Source organism: Puma concolor, chromosome B3, assembly GCF_028749965.1.
Source record: "Puma concolor isolate L17-30 chromosome B3, mPumCon1.1.hap2, whole genome shotgun sequence".
Classification (NCBI taxonomy): Eukaryota; Metazoa; Chordata; class Mammalia; order Carnivora; family Felidae; genus Puma; species Puma concolor.
This window is the reverse complement of record NC_141672.1, coordinates 148,193,923-148,214,175: the sequence shown is the minus strand read 5'-3', so window position 1 is coordinate 148,214,175 and position 20,253 is coordinate 148,193,923. Positions and strand designations below refer to the sequence as shown.

The window sequence follows — 20,253 nt, the reverse complement described above, 5'->3', positions numbered from 1 at the left end:
GCTCTCTCAAAAATAAATTAAAAAAAATTAAAAAGTTTTATTTGGAAATAACAGAGGAAGCCACCACTCTCGCGGGTGCAGGACGGACAGGAACCACAGCGTGTGGCCGACAGCAGCATGCGCGGTCTCTGCCCAGTACAGTGATGAAAATACTTCCAGACTCCCGTGTCCAGTGTATGCCGTGTGTGTCACAAGAAGTTCTTTGCAGAACTGGAAAACGACCAGAGCCCTGAAAACCAAACGCTAGAATTAACAGATTAGAAGCAGACATTTCAATCACACAGAAGGGATTCAAACAAGGTTTTCAAAAACAAAAAATTTCCATCTTTTAGAAGTTAAGTACTTCAGGGGCTCCTGGGGGGCTCAGTTGGTTGAGCATCTGACTTCGGCTCAGGTCACGATCTCACGGTTCGTGAATTCGAGCCCCGCATCGGGCTCTGTGCTGACAGCTCGGAGCCTGCTTTGGATTCTGTGTGTCCCTCTTTCTGCCCGTCCCCTGCTCACTCTCTCTCTGTCTCTCTCAAAAATAAACAAACATTAAAAAATAAAAGAAATTAAGTATTGCACAATTTACAGACAACAGACTGTTTCAATCTCTCCTCTTTCACTAGTGCATGTCTGCTAAAACGCATAAGGTAGTATCTGGAAGGGAATCTGTTACTTATTTCCAAGCGTATCAACCGGTGTTTGGGGTGGGGGCTCCCAGGGATGAGAGATGGCCCTTCAACGGGCAGGCGGTGGGGAGGGAGAAAGACCACGAGGTGCGTGGAGGGCACGCGTGAGGCCAAGGGCACAGACCTCGTGACCCACACGTGGAGGGGTCCAGGAAGGCCGTGAAACCACAGCAACAGAGACCGCGTTCTAGAAGAATCCGACCCGGGGACAACGCTGAAGGGGCAGAATCTCGGCAGCAGATCAGGACCAGCGTAAAAAGCAGCAAGGGCACAAGACAGGGAGCCTGCACGCCAGTTCCTCCGTCAGGAGCTTCCTGGAGTTTATCCTGCGCCAGGGACTGTGGCGAACCCCACACGCCACAGAGAACCCGCCCACGAGGAGCTCATCGGCTCACGAGGAAGCAAGCGTGCAAACGCGTGATCTGATTAAAGTGCAGCATGACTGAATTCGTGATCTCTGCGGGAAACACGGAGAATGGGGGCCAGGAACCGAGTTGCACACCAGGCCGCCCACACCTAGACCCGCCCACGCTCATCACTGTCCTGGCTGTGCGTGCACTGTTCTTACTGACGTCTGCTGGGCGGACTAGAGCCGGACAGAGGTGACCTTCTAGTTAAATGACACACGCTTCTAGAGAACAGGCAGCCGTCGGAGAAAGACGCCGGGGCTCCGATGTGTTTCCAGTTCCCCAAGGCTAAGAACCGTCTCTGCTCAGATCTAGCGGCCACTCCTCCCACACCGGGGCTGCCCCTCACCACGCCCCTTATCGTGCTGGCTCGTCCCCGGGTTTGAGGCCTGTCCTCAGCATCGGAGTCTGTCCTGAAGGGAGCCACCTGCATCCTCGGGGTGCTCCCTTCCCAATACCCTCTGCACGATGACCCCTGCCCATTCCCGGTCACCAGGGCCACCCTTCCCAGGCGGGAGACCCTTTCCCAAATCTCACCAATGTCACGTTTTAAAGTATTTTTACTTTTGTGCATAAAACACCAAGTCATATGCTATTGTCCAAAGAATATGGATCCATGTTTTAAGTGAAATCTTTATGGATGTTTAATTAACTCATTCAAAAAAATCCTCAAACATGGACTATACGTGCAGGTGTCCGCTAAGTATGAGTGACGGTATCACTCTCCCCTCTGGAGCCGTCTGAAGGGACAGACGTGTCAACGTGACAAGGAGGACAGTGATCAGGGGGTTTACACAAGTGCAGGAGGTGCTAACTCCGTCTGGGGCCTGGGGGGAGGCCTCATGGGAGAAGGGGTGTTGGGGGGGGGAAGGCCTCACGGGAGAAAGGGCCTGGCAGGAGGGGAAGGCCTCACGGGAGAGGGGGCCTGGGGGTGGGGGAGGCCTCACGGGAGAGGGGGCCTGGGGGTGGGGGAGGCCTCACGGAGAGGGGGCCTGGGGGCGGGGGGAAACCTCACGGGAGACGGGGCCTGGGGAGGGGAGGCCTCACGGAGAGGGGGCCTGGTGGTGGGGGGGGGAGACCTCACGGGAGACGGGGTCTGGGTGGGGGGAGGCCTCACAGGAGAAAGGGCCTGGCGGGAGGGGAAGGCCTCACGGGAGAGGGGGCCTGGGGGGGGGAAGGCCTCACGGAGAGGGGGCCTGGGGAGGGGGGGGAGACCTCACGGGAGACGGGGTCTGGGCGGGGGGAGGCCTCACGGGAGAAAGGGCCTGGCGGGAGGGGAAGGCCTCACGGGAGAGGGGGCCTGGGGGGAGGGGAAGGCCTCACGGGAGAAGGGGCCTGGGGGGGGGGGGAAGGCCTCACGGGAGAAAGGGCCTGGCGGGAGGGGAAGGCCTCACGGGAGAGGGGGCCTGGCGGGAGGGGAAGGCCTCACGGGAGAAGGGGCCTGGGGGGGGGAAGGCCTCACGGAGAGGGGGCCTGGGGGGGGGGGGAGACCTCACGGGAGACGGGGTCTGGGCGGGGGGAGGCCTCACGGGAGAAAGGGCCTGGCGGGAGGGGAAGGCCTCACGGGAGAGGGGGCCTGGGGGGGGGAAGGCCTCACGGAGAGGGGGCCTGGGGAGGGGGGGAGACCTCATGGGAGACGGGGTCTGGGCGGGGGGAGGCCTCACGGGAGAAAGGGCCTGGCGGGAGGGGAAGGCCTCACGGGAGAGGGGGCCTGGGGGGGGAAGGCCTCACGGAGAGGGGGCCTGGGGAGGGGGGGAGACCTCACGGGAGACGGGGTCTGGGCGGGGGGAGGCCTCACGGGAGAAAGGGCCTGGCGGGAGGGGAAGGCCTCACGGGAGAGGGGGCCTGGGGGGAGGGAAGGCCTCACGGGAGAGGGGGCCTGGGGGTGGGGGAGGCCTCAAGGAGACGGGGCCTGGGGGAGCCTGAAGGATAGGCAGGAGTTCCGGGTTGGACAAAAGAAAGGCCAGAGGAGAGAGCACACTCACCAGGTGTAAGGGGCAGGAGAAGCCCGTGTTGCTCGGGGACGTGCGCAGACGTTTGTGCCGGCCGGCCGGGGGCTTCGCACGGAGAAGCCACCTGGCCGTTACCCCGTGGGCCCCAAACAGCCACCGAAAGGCTCCAAGCGGGGCCACCTCCCGATCACATCCGTGTTCTGTGAGGTCACGTGGACCGTGGTTAGAGACATAAAGTGGAGTGCTAAGAGCCCGGACAGAAGGGACGACGGGACAACGGAGGGGAGGGGACGGACACACGCTCCACAGGACCCCACACGTGCTGGGCGCCGGGTGTGAGAGCGGCGTCTAGGAAGCCGCCCAAATCTTCCCTCGCTGTGATGCCATCTGCCAGCTCCCAGCCCGCAGCAAACTTCATTTCGAAAGCAGACACCGCAAGCAAGCACACAATTTCTGACTGACAGGGTATCGGATCTTAGACTCGGAAGGGACCGACGCACGGCACAGCAGAGACGGAACTAAAGTATTTAAATCATAAAAGGTTTCGGTCCACGAACCATCAAAAGCTACAAAGTGTCAGACGTAAAATCTCAGGGTGAGCAAATGCACTCATGATGAAGTGCTAGAATATTCTTGGGGAACTCTGTACGCAGAGCAAACCCCAACAAAGCAATTAGCAGCTGCCTAGTCTCCTGCGCCCTCCCACCAAAGACTGACCAGTCCAGACAGGGCTCGCTGAAACCGGGTGTGGGCTGGGGGTGGGGGGGGGGGTCTACCTTCCGGGCGCCCCGAGCCGGACACAGGTCCTCACTCACATCTAGCTTAAGCTGCAGAGCAGAACGATCAGCCCGCCACGCTGACGGCAGGAAGTTACGCGGAACATCACGTGTGACAGCCTCCACTTTAAGTAACGTTCCACTACTGGTTTTGGAAGATGCTTTAATGTGAGGCGTTTGCAATTCCACTAGAAACAATGCAGTCCACATTCACCATGAGTGGGCAAAACGCACGCTACCTCGTGACGAGGGGAAACACGTATTCTGCTTTTCTCCGGGCCGCAGGCATCGGGATCTACGTGGAGTCTTCATAAAGGACTTCATCCACCCTCACGTCGTGTTCGTCCACGGGGACCCGGAGGCACATCTGTTCTCGGAACGCCAAGGCCACGGTGTAGGGCTTCGAGTCCCGCTGCTGCAGACAGCGCGTCAGGTAGGAGTCGTAGTAGCCCTTGCCCCTCCCCAGCCGGTTGCCATGCTTGTCAAACCCAAGACCCGGCACAAAGATGAGATCAAGTCCCCCTGTGGAAGAGACGAACACACAGAAGAGCGTTAACGGTTTCCGAAAGCGACGGACCACTCGCGGATCTGGTTCCTGCTTTCAGATGGCGTCCAGCCTCTCTCCGATTTCTAAATGTCATTTATTTTTTTTATGTTTATTTATTTCTGAGACAGAGAGACAGAGCGTGAGCGGGGGAGGGGCAGAGAGAGGGGGAGACACAGAATCCGAAGCAGGCTCCAGGCTCCGAGCTGTCAGCACAGAGCCCGACGTGGGGCTCGAACTCACGGACCAAGAGATCACGACCTGAGCTGAAGTCAGTCGCTCAACCGACTGAGCCACCAAGGTACCCCCCTCTCTCCGATTTCTAAAGAAATATATGACCACTCTAGGAAACCCAACAAGCACAGGGTCAAAGAAGGAAATAAAAATTACTCGGCAATTCAGTTAAGTCCGTCAATCATCCTTCCAGACGCCCTTCTGTGTGTACCTTCAACAATATGGGTTTGAACTGCGGAAAGTCCAGTTATGTGGCTTTTCCCGATACGGTCCCATACTGCAGATGTATTTTCTCGTCCTTACAGTTTCTTTTTTTTTAATGTTTATTTTTGAGAGAGAAAGAGAGCACAAGCAGGGTGGGGGCAGAGAGGGAGACACAGAATCCGAAGCAGGCTCCAGGCTCTGTTAGCACAGAGCACGACGCGGGGCTCAAACCCACGAACGATGAGATCATGACCTGAGCCGAAGTCGGACACTTAGCCGACTGAGCTGCCCAGGAGCCCCACTTCCTTACGGTTTCTTAATTATGACTTAATGACTTCCTTATGACTTTCTCTTCTCTGGCTTATTTTACCGTACAGAACAGTACATGATGCACACAGAACATGCGATAACTGTGTCATCACAAGGCTTCTGGTCAACAGCATGCTGGGAGAAGGTAGGTTTTGGAAGAGTCAAAAGTTGTATGTGTTTTCAACTGTGTGTAGAGGTCAGCGCCCCTAACCCTCGAGTAGTTCAAGGGTCAACTGTAAGTACAAAAATGCAGATTCCCAGACCCCATCCACACCTAAAGAGAATTCCATGGATGGGGCCTAAGAACTTTTTTCCTTTCTTTTAAGTGTCCGTACGATCCTGCGTGCCTCCCAGGCTAGGGGGCCCATGTCCAGGAGGGGCAAGAGAGGGTCAGAAAAAAGCCAGAAAGGACAGAGCTGCTCCCCAGGGCAGTGGGCAGGAAGAGGGCCACACCACCTGCAAATTTCATTGCCCTCCCACCGGAGAGGCAAGGCCTGCCTGGTCGTCCGGTTTCCCCGGATTCACGTGACCGCAGGCTTTGGCCTACCAGGGGTGCTCCAAAGGTATGAAATGGGTCCCCGTAACGGCCCTCTGGCTGGAACCTTCCCAGGGACCACAGGGATCAGAGCCGGCCACGGCGTCATCAAGACCGAGCAGGCTGGGGCTCAGGCAGGAAGGCGGGGTCCTCGAGGGTGTAAAGACCCGGCCACGGGGGAAGGTGTGAGGGGGTCTCATGAAGAAGGCGGTGAGGACCGTGAGGTGGAGAATCTCCAAGGGCTCGCGAGGCCCACGGAAGGGTCCCCGCGGTCTCGTCCAGGGAGACTGACGGACCCGCGCTGCTCCAGAGCCGCCCCACGGGTCCAACTCAGGGGCGTGCCCGGGGGCCCTCCCGTACTGGTCCTCGGCCTCCGGAAGGCCGTCCAGGGCTTGCCTTGACCCCTTCTGCAGCACTGCTGCCGGGAACACACCAGGGTTGGAAGCCACGAACCGTCTGAACAGGGTGTCGGGAGCAGGGACGTCCAGACGGCAGCCGGCCCGGCCCCCACGGCCAACAGCCGCTCTGCGCCCTGCGGAGCCACGAGGTGCACTTGGCTTCTCTCTGGCTCCCAGCCCACACCCGCCGGCCCACACCTGCCGAACTCCAGCAGAGCCCGGCTCCGAGGACGGCCGTGTCCTTCTGTCCCTCCGCACAAACCCGCTGGTCTATTCCCATCCAAATTCGCGGCGAGGCCCTGGTCACTGACCGTTACCTTTCTCCTGTTGTGCACTTACACTTGGCTCCCTCCATGTCCCTTCTTGTTGCCAGACCACCCTCGGGCTGCAAGCTGAGCTCTGTCGTCTATACTTAGGACGCACGTGCACTCGTCTTTTCCGGGCTTCCTGCCTCTTCACAGCGTGTCAAGGTGCCTTGTGTGAAGCACCCCCAGGGGATGCGCTTCCTCCCCTTCAGGAGCTGGGGGTTAGCACGTGTGCAGCACCCAATCAGACACAACACAGCCACCTCTGCCAACTGCCCGAAGGCAACGGAGACGGGAAGTGCTGGAGACCTCAGCAGAGAGGCGCCCGGCTGGCCGGGCGGTCAGGGGAGGATCCACGCGAACTCTGCCTTGACCCGGGTTTTCGAGGACGTGTCCGAGTTGGGTCTGTGGAGATTTCCGAAAGGGAAGGCTGGCAGGGGCGGAGTGATGCGGAGGCAGTAAGTAGGGCAGGAGGCTCACACAGAGGGGCAGCAGAGGGCGTGGTGTGGAGTCGGCCCGGTAGCGGCACGGAGGTTCCAGAGGTAAAGACGAAGTGATCCCTCCAGCTTCAGACGGCAAACAACCCGATTCCGGGAAGGACAGAGGCCTTGAGCAGACGCTTCTCCAGGGAAGGCCAGCGCTGGCCCACAGGTGCAGGACTTCTGTGTATCAACCTTGTACCCCGGGACTTTACCAAATTCCTTCACAGGTCCCAGTAGATGCTCAGTGGGGTCTTCGGGATTTTCCGCGTGTAGCATCGTATCATCTCCAGACAGAGACAGTTCTGCCTCTTCTTTACCAATTCGGATGAATTCGGATGCCTTTTACTCTTTTTTCTTGTCTGTGTCCTGCAGCCAGGACTCCCAGTCCTGTCTTGAACAGTGAGACTGGACATCGCTGCCTTGTTCCTGACCTTAGGGGAACAGCTCCCAGGCTTCCCCACTGAGGATGATGTTGGCTATGGGTCTTTCATACACGGCCTGTATCGCGTTGAGGAATGTTCCCTCTAACCCTACTTTGTTGAGCGTTTTTGCCACGACTGGATGTTGTACTTTGTCACATGCTTTTTCTGCAGCTGAGATGATCATATGGTTTTTATCCCTCGTTCTGTTAATGGGGTGCATCCTGTGGCCTGCTTTGCAACTACTGAGCCATTCTTGGCTCCCTGGAACAAGTCTCACTTGATCTTGGTGAATAATCCACTTAATGTGTTGTTGAATATGGCTTACTAATATTCTGTTGAGGGATTTTGCTTCTATGTTCATCGAGGACATTGGTCTGTAATTTTCTATTTTTGTAGTATCTTTGCCTGGTTTTATTATCTGGGTGATGCTGACCTCTCGGTAGAATGAATTCGGAAGGTTTCCTCCCTCTTTTTCTTTGTGGAATGGTTTCAGAAGAACTCTTTAAATGCTTGGTAGAATTGGCCTGTGATCCACCTGGCCTTGGCCTTTGTGTTTGGTGGGAGTTTTTTGATCAGTGATGTAATTTTGTTACCAGTAACTAACTGTGCACATTTCCTATGTGTCCTGATTCCGTTTTGGAGCCAACGGGCACAGAGTAAGATGCTCGACCTCACTCATCGTCAGGAAAACGCAAATCCACACCGCCACGAGACACCACCTCACACCTGCTAGGATGTCCGTTAAAAAAAGAGAAACAGCAGAACATGTAAGTGTTGGTGAGGACGTGGGAGACACTGGAACCCTCGTATACTGCTGCTGGGAATATAAAAAGGTACAGCTGCAATGGAAAACAGTACAGGGTTTCCTTAAAACATTAGAAGAACATCTAGCCGCCCACTTCTGGGGTATTTAGCCAAAGGAAAAAACCCTGAAATCGGGGTCTTGAAGAGGTGTTTGCACCCCCGTGTCCAGAGCAACACCACTGACAACAATTAAGAGCTAGAAACCCCTAATGCCGGCTGACGGACGAAAGGATAAACAAACTGCGGCCCGGCGCTGGAATACTACTCAGCCAGGAAAAAGGAAGATCCAGAGAGATACACCAGGCGCAGAGGGACAAATGCTACAAGATTCTGCTCACAGGAGGCGTCTGAAGGAGCCAGGCTCACGGCAGCGGGGCGCACAAGGGTGCTGCCGGAGGCTGGGAGGAGAAACGGGGCCGCCGTGCGGTGCGCGGAAGTTCCGGCCGCGCAGGGTGAGAGACGCAGCCGAGGCCACGGTTAACGCGGACCGCACGCTTACACTTCTGTTAAGGGGGAGGATCTCGTGTTATGTGTTATTTACCACATTAAAAAAAAAGAAAAAAAAGCAAACAGGGCGCCTGTGTGGCTCAGTCGGTTAAGCACCCGACTCTTGATTTCGGCTCAGGTCATGATCTCACGGTTTCGTGAGTTCGAGTCCCGCGTCGGGCTCTGCGCTGACAGTGTGGAGCCCGCCTGGCGTTCCCTCCCCGTCTCTCTGCCTCTTTCTCTCCCTCTTTCTAAAATAAAATCTTAAAAATGTTATTAAGAAAAGGCAAAGCTACAAAGGGAAAACCAACAGAAGATGGGTGCTTCCACCAAGTGAACACAGAAGAGAGACAGAGGGAGAGAAGGCAGAATTCCAGCGCGTCGCCCCCAGGCGGCTGCAGGAGGAGAAGGCAGAGGGGGACAGAAAAGCAGGAAAACAACTTCCTGGAGTCGGCCGAGGCTCAGCTGGTCTCACTCGCTCTCGCCAGGTCGGGGGAGCTTCTTCACTTGGAATGACTTTGAGCCAGCGCTTCCCTCAGAGCCGGCTCTCACACGCTCGCTCGGCTCCGGGTGCGGAAGGAAACCGGGGCCGGGGGATGTCGGAGCACGGGGTCGGCAGACTCCCCGTGAAGGGCCAGACACAAAGTGGTTCAGGCTTCACGGGCCGCAGGGTCTCTGTCACAACGACTCGTGCCCCGAGAGCAGCCACGGAAGGTGCGAACCCGGGCGGGCGCGGCTGGGCTCCCGTAACGTCCTACCCGCAGAGACAGGCGGCGGGCCGGGTCTGGCGGCAGGCTGCGGGGTGCTGCCACGTCGTAGAGCACGAGGGAAGGTATTCGGGAGGAAGGGAGCAGAGCGCTGGCAGGAAGGGCAGGAGGGCCGGGAAAACGTCTACCAGATTGGGCACAGGAGGAAATCGCCGGGGCGAGGGCGCGCTCAGCGGGCAGTGAGGACGGACACTGAGCTGCAGAATCTTCCTCGACAAGGAAGCGGAACCAGGCCCCGAAGGAAAACGCCGGAGGGGGACTCCGCCGGCGCCACTACCTGCTCTCAGCCCCCAACGCATGAAGCCAGCACCGAGGATTCAGGCCACCTTCACAAAATGTCGTTTTGAGCTCTGGCCGAGGGGGCAGCAGCTAAGCCCCAGCCCCCCTCGGCCACCCTGAACTCAGACCCCCGTCCCGGGCTGCTCAGAGCCTCCCGTCGGCCCGCCCAGCTCCCTCTGCCCCAACCCTGCTGCAGGTGCTGAGCGTCCGAACAAGCTGTGCAGATCGAACTCCAGCCTCGTGGGCGCCTATCCCCCCCCTTCCTGCTGGTCCGGGACTGTGGATCCACCCCCAGGGGCCCCCACGCGGCTGGCAGGGCGCTCGCCTCCACCTGTCGCTCTGTGGGTGCCAGTCCCCTCACACATCCAGCCGGGCGCCCGCCGCCTGGCCCCGCTGACCCCAGCCCAGCCTCAGGTGCGGGCCCCGTCCTCACTCTTCCCTCTCAGAGACCTTTAGTCCACCACAGTGACTTAAAGACAACGCCCAAACTCCCTGACCAGGTGGGTACCCCTGCCTTCACCACCCACCCCCGCAATGCTCCCACGGCCGCAAGGCCTCCCGCCTGCAGGGGCCACCGGTCTTTGTATCTACCTGTCTGGTCCCCACATCATCACATCAACGAGCCTCAGCTAGACGCCAGGCAGCCCTCCCTGCACGTGAGGTTTGGTGCGACCAGCTCTTGTCCTACACGGTGACACGGCCCCGGTCCGTTAAGGAGGAAGGATCCGGGGCACCCGGGTGGCTCAGTCGCTTGACCCTCTGACTTCGGCTCAGGTCACGATCTCACGGTTCGTGGGTTCGGGCCCCGCACAGGACTCACTCCCGTGAGCACGGAGTCCACTTTGGATCTTTTGCTCCCCCCTCTGCTCCTCCCCCGCTTGTGCCCTCTGAAGAATAAGTAAAACGTTAAAAAATTGGAAAGATTAATGACAATAAAAAAAGAGGAGGAGGAATCCTTTCCCCACCTTCTGGGAACCGTTTTCTCCTTTCCCCAGAGGGATGCTAGTTCGGTTCTGTTTACCGGGAAAGAAAGAACAGTAACAGGTAGAGCGAGAAGTCGCTACCGTCCCGTATGCAACACCTAACCCTTATCCAGAGTCCAGCTGCTGGAAGAGAAGACAGAGCACAGAAACGGACGCGGCGGGCACCATGCGGAGCCCCGGGGAGAGAAGAGGCACCGCAATCAGCTGGTCGGCACGCCCGCCCGGTGAGGCAGGAGTGCAGGGCCACCGTCCCCATCTGATGGATGAAGAGCTGGAGCTCTGTGCCCAGAGAGGTCACATTCCTCCCCGAGGGCGGCCAGCTCCTAAGAGACCCAGCGGAGGGCTTGCTGTCCAGGTGGATGGTGACTCAGCACACACCATTCCTGCTGCTAAAGGTTCGAGTGGGGTCCGGCAAAGGGACGGAGGGACATGGCAAAGGCACGTGTCGAGGGGCCGAGCGTGCAGGCTGCCGGACAGGGTGCCCGGGCCGTGTCCTAGCACCGGTACCCGGCAGCGACGAAGCGTCACTCAGAGCCACCCTGACCTGCCGTCGAAGACAGATGGGCGTATGCGAACGTAGAGTCCCCCAGCTGTCATAACCAGCTGCCGCATGCACCCCCCCGAGGCCCCGCAGCCAATCACGGAGACACGCGCACTGGCATCCGACACACTTCTGGAACACGAGGCAGCTGGGACCGTCAGACACAGTCAAGACAGCGCACACAGCACAACTCTCAGAAATCAGTCCCACACGCCCTGAGCTCACGTCGGGGTGGCCTCAGAAACCACAGACGGGGGCACGGCCGCTTGACTCCCTTGTCGTGGTAAGAGCGTAGAGCAGGAGAATAAACCATTTTCGTGATCACAGGCGTCACAAATACTCAACTTCCGATTACACTTAAAAGTTGGGTTTTTTGAACATTTCTTTCCCTACAATTGCGTACCACTCTGAAAGAGTATTTGACTAAACCAGCTGAGGCAGACAGCCATTTCTTTAATTCCACTACAAATGCATCTTCATTGCTTCTGCTGTGTTTGGTCACAATGGGTTTCGCCCATTTGGGAATCCCCTTGTGGAGGCAAACGTGTAAAACACAGAATCAAAAGATGTAAAAATCATCTTCGAAGGACACAAACTGTCGTGTGACTGGTCGTTTCTGTGTTGTTCCTCTAAGATCCTTTCTTTGAACACAGGACCTGATGTTTGGTCAAAACACAGAGACTACAAGTGTCGTGACAGTACCAGGTACAGAAGGAAGCCACGTGCAGGGTTGTGCCCAGGCATGACCGGTCACCACTAGTCCGCTAACTAGGCATTCACCTCGTAAGACAATGTCGGCCAGCCTTATATTTACACCTAGGTGTTTTTGAGTTCAAGGCTTTCAGCTAGCCCTGTGAAATGCACTCTGTGTTGAAATGGAGAAGGTAGGGATGGCAGGAATTTAGACCCTTCCAGAAAAGGCTAGAGATGCAGGAATAGTATATGGGGACTTAGCTGCTGGGAGCCTCAGCAATGGCGTCCTCCACCCACCCAATCCGGAGAGCCCTCCTCCCTCCCCCACCCAACCCGGAGAGCCCCCCTCCCCACCCCCCCAACCCGGAGAGCCCCCTTCCTCCCCACCCACCCAACCCGGAGAGCCTCCCTTCCCCCACCCTCACCACCAAACCCTGAGAGCCCCCCTTCCCGGCCCCCCAACCCAGAAAGCCCCCTTCCTCCCCACCTCCCCAACCCTGAGAGCCCCCCTCCCCGCCCCCCCAACCCAGAGAGCCCCCTTCCTCCCCACCCACCCAATCCAGAGAGCCTCCCTCCCTCCCCCACCCAACCTGGAGAGCCCCCCCTCCCCACCCCCCGACCCGGAGAGTCCCCCTCCCCGCCCCCCCCAACCCAGAGAGTCCCCCTCCCTGCCCCTCCCAACCTGGAGAGTCCCCTTCCCCGCCTCCCCTACCTGGAGAGTCCCCCTCCCCACTCACCCAACCCTGAGAGCCCCCTCCCCACCCCCCCAACCCGGAGAGCCCCCTTCCTCCCCACCCACCCAACCCTGAGAGCCCCCTCCCCACCCCCCCAACCCGGAGAGCCCCCTTCCTCCCCACCCACCCAACCCGGAGAGCCTCCCCCCCCCACTCTCACCACCAAACCCTGAGAGCCCCCCTCCCCGCCCCCCCAACCCAGAGAGCCCCCTTCCTCCCCACCCACCCAATCCAGAGAGCCTCCCTCCCTCCCCCACCCAACCTGGAGAGTCCCCCTCCCCGCCCCCCCCAACCCAGAGAGTCCCCCTCCCTGCCCCCCCCAACCTGGAGAGTCCCCTTCCCTGCCCCCCCAACCCGGAGAGTCCCCCTCCCTGCCCCCCCCAACCTGGAGAGTCCCCCTCCCCGCCCCCCCAACCCAGAGAGCCCCCTTCCTCCCCACCCACCCAACCCGGAGAGCCCCACTCCCCACCCCCCCAACCCAGAGAGCCCCCTTCCTCCCCACCCACCCAACCCAGAGAGCCTCCCTCCCCCCACCCCCACCACGAAACCCGGAAAGCCCTCCTCCCCGCCCCCCCAACCCAGAGAGCACCCCTCTGCCCACCCAACCCAGAGAGCCTAGGAAACACTGAGCACAACTGGACAGAAGTCAGGCTAAGATGTGCCGTAAAGACCAATCACCCTCCTTCCCAGGATGCCGGTAAATCCCTATTAGGGTATGTCAGGAAGGATCCAAAGAAAGCCGGCAACAGAGACTGGCTCCGGAGAAAGAAACCAGCCACAGGAGGCCTTGGATGAGAAGGACGCTTCATGCTTTCGCCCCATCCTTTTGCACTGTTGGACTTTTTCACCACATTCGTATATAACCCCAATTTTTATCAGAACCCTTTTAAAGCATCCACTTTCGGGGCGCCTGGGTGGCGCAGTCGGTTGAGCGTCCGACTTCAGCCAGGTCACGATCTCGCGGTCCGTGAGTTCGAGCCCCGCGTCGGGCTCTGGGCTGACGGCTCGGAGCCTGGAGCCTGTTTCCGATTCTGTGTCTCCCTCTCTCTCTGCCCCTCCCCCGTTCATGCTCTGTCTCTCTCTGTCCCAAAAATAAATAAACGTCGAAAAAAAAAAAAATTAAAAAAAAAAAAAAAATACAGCATCCACTTTCTCGGACCAGAGCCTTGGAGGTGGAGTGACACGGCAGCGGAGTGTGCTTCTAGAGAGGACACTTGCGTGTGAATCCCCACACTACCTGTCACTAGCCGAGAAAAATGCCCAACGACTTACCTTCTGAAAGTCTGTTTCTTCTCCCTAAGATGGAAATACTAGCATCTGTAGTACGAGTCACAGAAGAGATAAACGTCCGCATGAAGAAACTAGTACGTGCCCAATAATTGCTACCTTCGCTAAACTCCGGGTGTGCATAACACCTCTTCTCTTCATTCTGACTCTGAAAGTCGTTCCTTTTCAAGTAATCCAAACAACTGCAACACGAACCCACATGCTGAGTTACTACGCGGGATCTCCTAAGGCCAAACCACCTGCAACCGTGACTCTCTACAGCCACCTGCTGTCCCAGCTGGGAATGGGCCCACCAGAGACACCCACAGGAGCCGGGCCTGAGCGCAGCGGGGAGCCGGCTGCCTCTCTAGTACACACACAGTCCCTGAGACGGGGGGGTCACAGAAGGAGTTCCCCTGTTCCCCGTGGCCTTCCCCTTCACAAAGGATCCTTGGAGGAGAGTCTGTTGGCAAACGAAGGAAAACGGAAGTGCCTTCTGCCACTTAGAAACCACGTGTGTGCCAGACCCTGTGCTACGGCACTTCACGGGCACGACCTCACTGAATGTCCCCAGCGGTCCCGAGAGGGAGACACTATCATCCCCTTTCTCCAACGGGAAAACCAAGGCTCAACAAGACCACGTGGCCTGCCCGGAGTCATAGAGCTGGGAGCACAAGAGCTGGGACGTGAACTCCGACTTCCTGGCTCTTACTACAGGTGCAAGCTCGTTGCTTCCTGCCTGGGCAGTGAGCCTGCTACCTGCCTGCCTCAGGGTTGGGGAGACCAGTCAGGTGGACACGACACTGCATCGGCCGGGTGAGGGCCGCAGGGAGCAGCAGGCAGCACACAGAACCAGACGCACGAAAGAGAGCAGTAGAGACGGGTGGCCCCCAGAGTGGCGCTGCCCGGGAAGCCTTGACCACCTCTAGGCCCGAGGTCAAGGGGTGGGAGTGGGAGGGGCAGGACTGTAGGCCCCAAAGAGCTGCAGTTGGAGGGGCCACCTGACCGGAGCGCGGCTCTCGGCAGTCGATGCACTGCGGCCAGGGGCAGGAGGGAGGACACGCCCCACTCACTCTCGGCCACCCTGGTCCCCGCGGTGCCGTCCCCTGGCTGCAGAACCGGAGACCAGGACAAGGACTTGTCGTCCATACAGGTGGACCTCCCCAGGCACCAAGCAAGTGGACGTGACAGACAGCGGGTGGGTCCCGAGGTGCCGAGCAAAGGGACCCAGCAAAGGTTTGCCTACAGCTGTGACTGGCAGTTCCCTCCAGATTTGCGAGTTGGGTTTATTTCCTTATATTTATACAAGGAAATATACATACAATTTTCCTTTAGAATATGTGTACATATCTTCCTTTAGAAATATATAATTTTCCTTTAGAAAAAGAAATACCTTTATGAATACTCAGAAAAATTTTGAGTCTTCTTTCAAAGATGTACTTTAGACACGTTAGCTATTTTCTTAGGTATACTTTTTATTATATCGTAAAGCTATCTAGCATGGTATGTAGGGAATAACTCCCAAACTTATTAAATTATTAAAAGTCAGTAGGAAGTGACTATTTGATCACAAATGTAAAAAATTACATTTTTTAAATCACCGTCACCATCCCCATGAACGACCACAAGTGTCTCCTATATGAGAGCCAGCCCGCAAGGTGCTAAGGCCAAAACGCGCAGAAGCGACGCCCGGCCACCTGGCTATGGGGTGGGTGAAGCACAGCCTGGGGGTCAAATCTGGCCACTGCCTGTTTTGTAAATAAAGTTTTATGGAACACAGTCACGCTGTGCGTTCACGTTACAGCAGCAGCACTGAATCGTTACAACAGATATCGTGGGGCACACACAGCCCCCAAATGTTAACTATCTGGCCCTTTACGGGAGAAGTTTGCTACATCCAGCTTTGTGACATCTCCCAGTTTAAAAAGGAAAAAGATAAACAAATAAAACTATCCTTCAGCTTATCCTATCTTGGTAGATATCGACCAGAGTAAACGTCGGAAAAAAAGAATTAAACTGCTTTATTGTCGATACGCAACGATGCTTGGCAGAAAACAGGACCAGTGGCAACAGCTTTATCCAAGCGTCATTTTCTAAATGTGACATTTACTCTGGCTCTGATCTTGGGATACTCACACTGCTGTTGACAACCAGTCGGACCTTAAAACGTCCTAGAAAACTGAAAAGATGTTACAGGACCTCATGTGGTTTTCTGCTAACTTTAGGCAACCTCTGGTCGCCTGATTTTCCTCCTCCATCTGTAAAGTGAGCGGATAGAGCTCTTGAGTTTCTCAGATCTGTTTACAACCAAAGCTCAGTGATTCTGAGGATTCTGAGGACAATTCCTTGTATACGTGTCTGGTACAATCAATAAATAAATGCAGCCAGTCACAGAAAAACAAACACTGCGTGATTCCATTTACACGAAGTCTCTAAAGTAGTCAAATCCAGGGGCGCCCGGGTGGCTCGGTCGGTTGAGCGGCCAGCTCTCGATTTCGGCCCCGCTCACGATGCCAGGGTGATGGGATCGAGCCCCACAACAGGCTCTGTGCTGCCAGCGCGGAGCCTGCCTGGGAATCTCTCTCCCTCTCCCTGCCTCTCCCCTACTTGTGCTTCCTCTCAAAGTAAATGAACGTTTTCTAAAAACTAAAGAAGCCACATTCGGAGACAGAAAGCAGATGGCGGCCATGGTCGCCAGGGCTGGGGCAGCGGGCAGGGTGAGCTGTTTAAGGGGCACCCTTTCGGTTTTGCCAGAGGAAAAGTTTCGGGTGTCCGTCTTACAACACTACATGTACCTCACGTGACTGAGCCGGGCACCTGAAGACGGCTGAGTGTGCGTTTTTACCACAACGGGAAAACCGAGTAAGAACGTGGGTGCCGGGCCGCGTCGGGGGACTGTGGCAGGCGGCCCAGGGTCGTGAGAAGCTGGGGCTCGGGAACAGCAAAAAATGAGTGCTTCAGATACGGAAATGTCTGGGTGCTCCTGGAGCCATTTCTATTGTCCTCGCTTTTTAGGGGCTGAGAGCTCAAAGTCGTCATTCTAAATAATTACAGCTGTGCATGACCCCGGAGCCGTAAGAGCTCGTTAGCAAGATGGAAACTTCTCCCTGGCTTCCGCCGTTTGTTTTACCAAGACTTCAGGCAAGCACTTCAGGGTCCCGCAAACTTTGCGGCGCAGCGCATTTAACTAAGACAAAGTTGCAGGGACACCGTATTTCTTCCGCTGGCCGTCTTCCCGTGCCCGCGGAGGGCCTGCCTCCTGGCTGACACCAGCCTGCGCCACGCGGAGCAAGCCTGACAGCAAGTAACCCGTGACTTCCGAATAACAGTGTTTACAGTTATCTGGTGTTTACGGAACGTCCTTTCCTGGTGGCTTCCGAGTGCGTTTCTCACTCCAGAGGCCCCTGTCATCTGCTCTGATGCGTCGTCTTCTGGCGCGGGAGAAACGCTCCCGAAGCCCCGAATGTTCCCCCAAACCTGCCAGGGCAGCGTGGCAGGAAGGACAGCAAGGATTCCGAAGACGGCAGCTCTCGAGATCCGGTGCAGCCAAGTGAATCAGTGACACTTGGGAACAGCTCGCCGTGAGGACAGCCTGTCTGCGGGGCCCAGCGGACCCAGGACAGCACCCTGGACAGCTACAGGTCCGCCCAATAAATCGTGTGAACACAAGTAACTGTACTAGGGTGACCTAGTGACAAGGCAGGGAGGAAAGTGGGGAACGGAGGATGCTGGGGTCCACAGAGGAGGGGGCGTGCCCAGGGAAATCTCACCAAGGGGGTGGCCTGCGGTACCGGCCGGGGGAGGGAGAGGAGGAGGCTGAGGGTCAGGGTGGAGAGGCAGGAGCGAGAACAAGCAGAGGCACAGAGCTGGAAGAGCACAAGCGTGTGTGGGGCCGGGGACTGGCTCCCCGTGGAAGGGCCCACCCGGGGAACAGGAGCAAGGTGGCTGGCAGGAGGCACACAGAGCACGCTAGAGGGGCCTCCGGCGCCAGGGCAAGAACTCCTCCGAATTCTGCAGGTTGAGCCAGGGAGCCCCGTGCTCAGCCTCCAAGGGGGAAGGGAAGGAAAGAGCAGGGCTCCACGCGTGCAGGCTGTGGGACAAGGAGATGGCGCCACGCGTGAGGAAGTCACAGAACAAGTGGACGGCATCTTCGGGATCGCGGGAAAAATGGAAACAGGCCTTTTTCTGCCATTTTAAAAAGCTCTCCGGAGAACATTCCTCGGTAAGCGATTTCACTGCTCATAAGGTTTGTCACAAAACTGCCGGCTCTTCCCGCACTCCGCCAACACGGCTGAGCGCTGCTGAGAGCGCCAGGCCTCCGGGCTGCCCCCCGGGCTCCGGACGCCAGGGGCGGGTCCCCACTCACCCGGACACGCTGAACAGCACCCTTCCGCTCCACCAAAACACAGCTTCGATATGTTGGGGCGACACCTTCTTCTCCTCCGTGACTTTGGGGACTGATGCTCACCGTCATGTCAGTCTCACCCCACGGGACCGTGTGACCTTGGACGGGTCGCCCCCCACCCAGGCCAGCTCCCAGACGGAAGGGCTGACTTGGATGATCTCCAATATCCCTTCCGGCTCGACAATCCCCAGTGTTGCGGGAATAAGGATGTGTAAAGGCGGGATCCCGCAGCTAAAACCGCCACCTCGGGCCAACACTGACACCTGCTGGAGATCGGGGAAACCACTCGGCACATCTCAACCTCTAGAATCTGGGAGCCTTTAAAAATGGGTGATGGGCATTGAGGAGGGCACCTGCTGGGATGAGCACTGGGTGTCGTATGTAAGTGATGAATCAGGGGAATCTACCCCCAAAACCAAGACTACACCGTATACACTGTATGTTCGATAACTTGACAATAAATTAAAATAAAAAAGTCTTGGACACCTCACCTTGAAAACATGTTATCAATGATGCAAGTATCTTACGAAATTAAGTTTTCTAAGATTTGATTTTCTAGAACTTAAGAAAATGTTGACAAAAATAACTTAAAAAAATGTTTAGCGTTTATTTATATTTGAGAGAAAGAGACAGAGACAGAGACAGAATCCGAAGCAGGTTCCAGGCTCTGAGCTGTCAGCATAGAGCCCAATGCAGGGGCTTGAACCCACGAATCAGGAGATCATGAGCTGAGCTGCAGTCGGACGCTCAACCAACTGAGCCACCCAGGAGCCCCAACAAAAATAACGTTAAAATTACTTCGGAGACTTCCAGTTCCATCTGGAAATCTGAGCCACGTTCCTATGCTTTCCTATATAATAAAAATAACCAGCTTGAAAACATAATGGAAAGAGCCTATTCACAATAACAACAAATATCAACTGATTAGGAATACACTCAACAAGCAATGTGCAGAAACAATGTGACTCAAATCAAAAACATCTACAAAGGAATACGGAATAAAAGCCTTGAACAACTGAAGAGGTGGCCATATTCCTGAAGACAGCTGAATGTTGTAAATAAATTTATTTCCCACAGGGGCGCCTGGGGAGCTCAGTCGGTTGACCGTCCGACTTCGGCTCAGGTCATGATCTCGCGGTTCGTGGGTTCGAGCCCCACGTCGGGCTCTGTGCTGACAGCTCGGAGCCCAGAGCCTACTTCGGACTCTGTGTCTCCCTCTCTCTGCCTGTCCCCTGCTCACGCTGTCTCTCTCAAATGTAAATAATAAACATCCAAAAAACAATTTTTTTAATATACAGCTTGTTACATAATTTGACATTTTCCATAGCGAACGCACGTTAACCACTGTAATTCTTTAAAGGAGGAAAAAGGAAATTAAAACAAAACTGAGGAACTCCTCTTTCGATAACTTCTTCAAAATGAAACCAGAAACACAGACAGGTCAACACTAAGTTACTTCCAAGGCTGAGAATTCAAGCAGCATAAATGCATTTCTCCCGAGACCATTAACCAACTTTTCCGATGTATGAGTGGGGTTTCGGTTTCCTGCGCCAGCACGCTCGTCTTGAGAAACTCACCGTATCTCCCCCGACACAACCTCACGGCGAACTACGACTCACACTTACAGACGGCTCTGCTCCGCCTTCCGGAACGCATGAAAGAGCACCATCCACCCTGGGCCCAGGGCGCTGTGGGCACACCGCCGTGGCGGGCGCTGTCGCCGGGCCTAGGGCCACCATGCTACATGCGAGGGTCATCACCGCCATCGACGAGCACCTGCTATGTGCTGGGCAGTGGAAAAGCCCTACACAAACTCTCTTCGGCCTTCTCGGCATTTCAGTGAGCCGGGCAGCATGATCCATCCTCAGGTGAGGGGCCGAGACTCAGAGAGAGGGCGAGGGCTGCGCGTACCCACTAGCCAGTCCGCGACAGAACCAGTCCCCAGAGGCCAACGCTCCCGTCACGACCTCCCCATTCCGTCCTCCACGCGGCTCCGTCATCAACAGACCGCGTCTCTTCCTTGCCAGGACACCACCTGTTGTACACAACAGGC

At 56.7% G+C, this 20,253-nt stretch overlaps 1 protein-coding gene across 1 annotated transcript in view; it reads right to left on the bottom strand.

Moving 5' to 3' along the window:
• Positions 1-3,955: 3,955 nt before the first annotated feature.
• MTHFS (methenyltetrahydrofolate synthetase) overlaps positions 3,956-20,253 on the bottom strand; it is a 33,135-nt gene continuing 16,837 nt past the window's right edge. Inside the window, exon 3 of the mRNA XM_086711757.1 lies at positions 3,956-4,331. Coding sequence (XP_086567883.1) covers positions 4,105-4,331 — 227 coding nt within the window. The 3' untranslated portion in view covers positions 3,956-4,104. The remainder of the gene's footprint in view (positions 4,332-20,253) is intronic.